Below are 5,368 nucleotides of genomic sequence, written 5' to 3'. Positions count from 1 at the left end.
TTGGGATGAGAGGGGTTACACCTGGTCTACATTAGATGTATGTCGGCTTCGCTCGTCCGTTTTCTCCAGGTCACCATCCCATGTCAGTTTAAAATGTTCATTCGTTAAAGCTTGACCCGAGCCAGTTGAGAGCAGGTATACCATTTGTTCCCATCTGATAAACGGTCGCGTCGTGGGGTGACGGCGTCCGCCGTTACGACGCCCAAAAGCCCGGTTCCGCGAAAAGTACCCGTTTGCTGATCTATAGTTTAAAGTTTAGATGGAAACGATTTTGCATCTTTGGGGATTTTGGCTAAGTAGACCCTTAGCCCTGGTGCTGTTCGCGGCGCGCGCGGCGCCATTGAAAAGTAACTGGCAACGATACTCACCTCCTCAAAATCCCCAATCACGTTAGTTGCCTGCACCGACACCAAAGGGAATGATAACATCCAAGGGTTTGGCTGTTGGCTCACGATAACCTCTGGTGTGCCGACATTCTGCGATACTGGCACAACCCCAAGGCAGCTCACCGCTACGTTTGATGGCATCACTCTGTCAGGCTACAAGATTGAGCTCCGACGCATGCACCCTAACTTGTTGTCGAGTGCAAGTTAACTTCTGTGGCCGACCTGCTAGGCACATGCACTCCTCATAAGATTTATTTCGTCGAGTCCTATGTTTTTAAGTTTTTAATTTAAAGATCATGTACAAATAATATACAGGGTTATGTTATAACGAGTTATTGCTGCAAATGAGCATTGTCGCAGGAGTAAAGGTAAGCGCACGATAAGCTTGTCCAGAGCATAGACGTTAACCCAACTTCGGTCTATACGCGTGTCAGCACGTGGGTTGCCTGTCGTGAGCGTGGAGACTCCCGGACGCGTCCATCACCCACGACGTGCTGGTGTACGGATCTACAAATTTTTTACTCCCCTTCGACCCATCTTCACAACGCAGGACATCACGTGCCTTCACAGGTTCTCGCATTCTTAATCCTGTACGCTTGGTATCAGCTTCATTTGCAGTGGCAAAACCTTTATTTACACTTCGGCAGCAACGGCCTGCCGTATAAAAGCAACGGCTTCGAAATACACGTGCGCTAACCTTTATAAAGTCCAGCTCATATCTAAACTCTCTGTTTCTCATTACCATATCTGCACACACGTCATGGCAATTATGACCTTAAATCTTAGCGCTATTCGCAGCTATTCTCATTTGTTTTTGTTGTATTTTGTTTTTGTTCAGGCCTTTCCTCTCGCGCATCGAGATACTGTCAGCAGATATGAACGTGTTCATTGCTCACTGGCTGGACATCCAATTGCTTGCAGAACGCATCCCTATTTTACTTATGGAGATTTTCCCTAAAAATACCCTAAAATTGGTTTACAAGCCAACCTGGCGCACATCAACAACCAAACAGCCGCGGCAAGGCGACCGTTAGGGGACAAAAAACGCTTTCCACCCGTCTTGAGTAACAAGCCCGGGCCCACCAAAGGGTGCGCTTAGGTGCTCTTGGCCTTCCTAAAGCACGAGCCCCCCGGGGAATCATCATCTACCGGAAGCATCCGCCTCGCTTACATATAATTTGCTAGAACTTAAAAAGCAATTGTTGACGACTAAAATTTCATTAACCCTGAATCAGCACGCATACGTACATACATACGTACGTACATAGGTATGTACACAACATATACATACATACAAATGGGATGCGGTCTACAGCCGCGTCTTTGAGTGCAGCAGATCCACGAGACGGCTGGAAAGGGGCTCCTGTCTATGGCAGGCCAAGGTGCAACCGAGACGCTGTGAGCTCATCAACATATGCAGGGCCCCGTACGGTTAACAACAAACCTCGAGGGAGCGAACCGTGCGTGCGAACGTGTCTGTCTGTGTGTGTGTGTGTGTGTGTGTGTGTGTGTGTGTGTGTGTGTCTGTGTGTGTGTGTGTGTCTGTGTGTGTCTGTGTCTGTGTGTGTTTTAGGATACAAGATGGCGTCAGCAGGGGCGACACCCGCGGGAGCACGACAGCGCACGCACCACTCACCGGCTCCTGTCAGGCGAACTGAAGACGACACGACGTTTCGCCCGCCTACCCCACCATCACAACCCGCCGCAAGACACGAAAATCATCCGCCCTTATCCGTCCCCCCCCCGGGCCCCCTCACCCCGCACACGCAGCACTACTACTAGGGGGCCGAAACCTCGCGTAATGCACATACACAAACACGTCCCGGTCCTCCTACCCCTACATCCCCCCCGCCTTGCCCTCTTCTTGCCCTCGTTCCTCCTCCTCCTCCTCCCCCTCCTCCTCCTCTTCCTCTTCCGAATCCGTTGGCGGAAGCTCACGATTCATGCGCCGTCTTAAATCCTCAATCGCCGCCTCGTCTTCCTCCTCCTCCTCCTCCGCGCCTTCTCCCGCCCCTCTGCCTTCCTCGTCCTCCCCACCACCCCCGTCATCAGCATCATCATCATCATCATCATCCGCTGCAGCGGCCCACCGGCCCGCCGACGCCACCGCCAGAACATCCTGCGCCAGGGCGGCACCGCCGCCAGGCCGCTCCGCCGGCGGCCTGCCCGCCAGGTAGTCGTTCTGGGCGGCAATGACCGCCGCCGCCGTGGCGCAGGTGCCGTACCGCGCCAGCAGCTCCGCATTCGTGGAGAAGAACGAGTGCCCCCTGTAATGGGGGAGGAGGGAAGCGGGATAAACGGAACGCAGGACAGCAGCGCGACTGTCAATGTCCTCATATCCTTAGCCCAGCGGTACGGCACGGTCCCGATGCTATACACAAACCCACGGGGGCGTGTGTGTGGGGGGGTGGGGTGGGGGTAAGGGGAGGGGTAGGACGAAGCAGAGACGAGATTGACGAGATTGCTCCAGATTCAAACCAAGGAGTCCATGATAGGGGTTGGGGGGATGACGAGCCACAGATGGGTGATGACGAGCCACAGATGGGGGGTTGGGGGGGGGAGGTACCCCAGCCCCTACTGTCTGATTGTCGAAAGGGGAGGGGTTGACACACGGCAACATGGCCCGGGGGGGGACCGGAGGAGACCCGGTGACGTCCCCTCCTCCTCCCCTTCCTCCTCCTCCTCCCCACCCCGCCCCACCCCCCGGGGCTCCCCACACGAGAGGGCGGCAGAGAAGGGGGGCAAGCGGGGGAACGAGTGACGAGCCACGAACGAGTGAAGGTGCTGCCAGGGGGGCAAGAGAGTAACAAGAGGGGGAAGGACAGCTTGCAGGGGCCCCGCGGGTTGCGGCCGCCTCCCACCCTGGAGCTCCATGGCCGCATCAGCCCAGTACGGTGGGGTGGTGTGGAGGGGGAACTGTGCTGGTGCTGGTGTTGCTGTGGGTGCTGGGGAAAGGGAGGGGGAGGAAAGGGCAGGAGCGCGCGAACAGCCTCACCCATGCACCCACCCGCCCACCCACTACTCCCCACCCACCCACCATTTGAATCTGGACAGCACCGCGACCGCCTCCTCCCGGAGACCGCAAATGAACAGCGCCGCCGCAAAGGCCTCCGCGCAAGAGAGCTTGCAGGGCCGACCTCGTTACATTACAACGAACCAACCAACGAACAACGGAATTTTTCGAAACAACGGAATCGGAAACGGAGGCGGGGTGAAGTTGGGTTGGGAATCCGACGCAAGGGGGGTGGCATGGATGCATGCGTGTGTGTCTGTACGGGGTGGGTTGGAGCTACTTTCCCCCCCCCCGGCCGCCGCTGCCGCCCCCTGTAGCTATCTATCGCCGTTCCCATGCACCCGCCAACGCAGCAGCCACCCCAATGTACAACCCCCGTACGGCAATACACGATAAAAACTGGCTTGGGCTGGGGAGCCAGGAACACGGGTAATGGGTTGGAGAGTTCGTGAAGAGGGAGAGAATTTTTTTTTGAAAATAACTGTGTGTATATATGTGTATGTATGTGTATGTGTATTTTCCCTGAGCGCGGGAAACAAAAGCAGAGGGAGATGGGAGATGAGCGAATCCACTAGGAGGATAAACTGTTGGATGGGAGATGTCATTCATTGGGCTAACACGGATGGATACACGGCCCTGGCGGGGGAGACATACACACATACACACACACACGTGAGGTGAGCAGACACCCCATCATAGCAGGCGTATTGCTCCAGTCGCCCCCCCTCTTGCCCCTCCCCTCTCCCCCACAGCACTCCCACCCCACACACGTACATACATACCGTAGTTGACGGGGTTCGCGGCCACCAGGAAGGGCAGTAGCCGGGGAGCAGCGCCCTTGATGCGGCCTGTACGAGGGGAGAAATACGGCGGCAGCAGCAGCAGCAGCCGTAGCAGCGGCGGCAGCAACGTGTTGGGAGGCGGTCATCTGGCTACTGGGGGGCTACGTGGAGGCCGGAGGTGGTGGGTGTGCACACCGGTGTGTGTGGGTGCAGTACAACCCCCCCCCTCCTCCCCCTCCTCCTCCTCCTCTTGCTCCCCCCCCACTATTCACCCTCCACTCAGCCGCCATCCTGGTGCGGTGAAAGCCAGCGGCGGCGGTCTACTGCTTCGCACCCGGACCCCCGCTCACTCACCCACACCCGCCCAAACCCAGCCGGCCCCTGCGGGCCCCCCCCAACCAACCCACCCACTACCCCCACTCACTACCCCCACCCACTACCACCCACTACCCCCACCCCCCTAGCAGCCGTATCCGTATCTCACCGAAGGGTACATCGTCTAGTCGGTTCCACGAGCAGTCCACCACTGCCAGGCCCCGGGAGCGAATCAGGGCAGCGTCCTCCGGGGACACGCTGCGCTGACCTGCAGTACAACACGCGTGCAGACAGACATACATACAGACACGTACACCTTCGGCCAGCGAGCAAGTGAGCGGGAGGGGGAGAGGGGAGGATTTTTAATATACACACAGATAGACATACATACAGACATACAGGGGGCCCACCTGTCGGCGAGACATCGCCACCATAACCAAGGAACCCTCTGTTTCTCACTCTGCCTCTCCACCGCAGCAGCCCCCACCCCACCCGCGCCCTCCCACATGCCTCTACATCAGAGCTGCTACTGCTGCTACTGCTGGGGCTCCCCACATGCCCAGGGGCTAGACAACTTTTGGACGGTGGAAACAATCTGGTGAAGTAGGGAGACATGGAGAGAGGGAGGGAGGGAGGGAGGGAAGGGGGGAGGGAGGGGAAAAACGGGACTTGCGGGACTTGTGGGTTTGCGCTCTCGTACGGCAGCTTAGGCCGACGGCACTGCCCCTGCGCGCCCTGACAGCACCTGCAGGGCTGAGGATGACTCCAGGGAAGGTCTGACCCAGTCGCAGCTCCCGAACCAGCCCCTGACGTGCCAGCCGGGTGCCGGTGCAGCGCCTGCGGTCGCACTGCCCCAGGTCCCACATCGCCAG

The 5,368-nt window shown here is 57.8% G+C and overlaps 1 protein-coding gene across 1 annotated transcript; it reads right to left on the bottom strand.

The window, feature by feature from the left end:
* Positions 1–2,556: 2,556 nt before the first annotated feature.
* Positions 2,557–5,368, bottom strand: VOLCADRAFT_32707 (uncharacterized protein; the record flags this gene model as incomplete). The annotated part of the gene is made up of 5 exons (XM_002949552.1): positions 2,557–2,653; positions 3,424–3,523; positions 4,182–4,247; positions 4,666–4,764; positions 5,242–5,368. Coding segments are annotated over 5 exons (489 nt in total), but the record flags the coding sequence as incomplete, so codon positions are not given.

The sequence above is a fragment of the Volvox carteri genome (genome assembly GCF_000143455.1).
Source record: "Volvox carteri f. nagariensis unplaced genomic scaffold VOLCAscaffold_15, whole genome shotgun sequence".
NCBI classification, from domain to species: domain Eukaryota; kingdom Viridiplantae; phylum Chlorophyta; class Chlorophyceae; order Chlamydomonadales; family Volvocaceae; genus Volvox; species Volvox carteri.
This window is presented reverse-complemented; position numbering and strand designations above follow the sequence as displayed.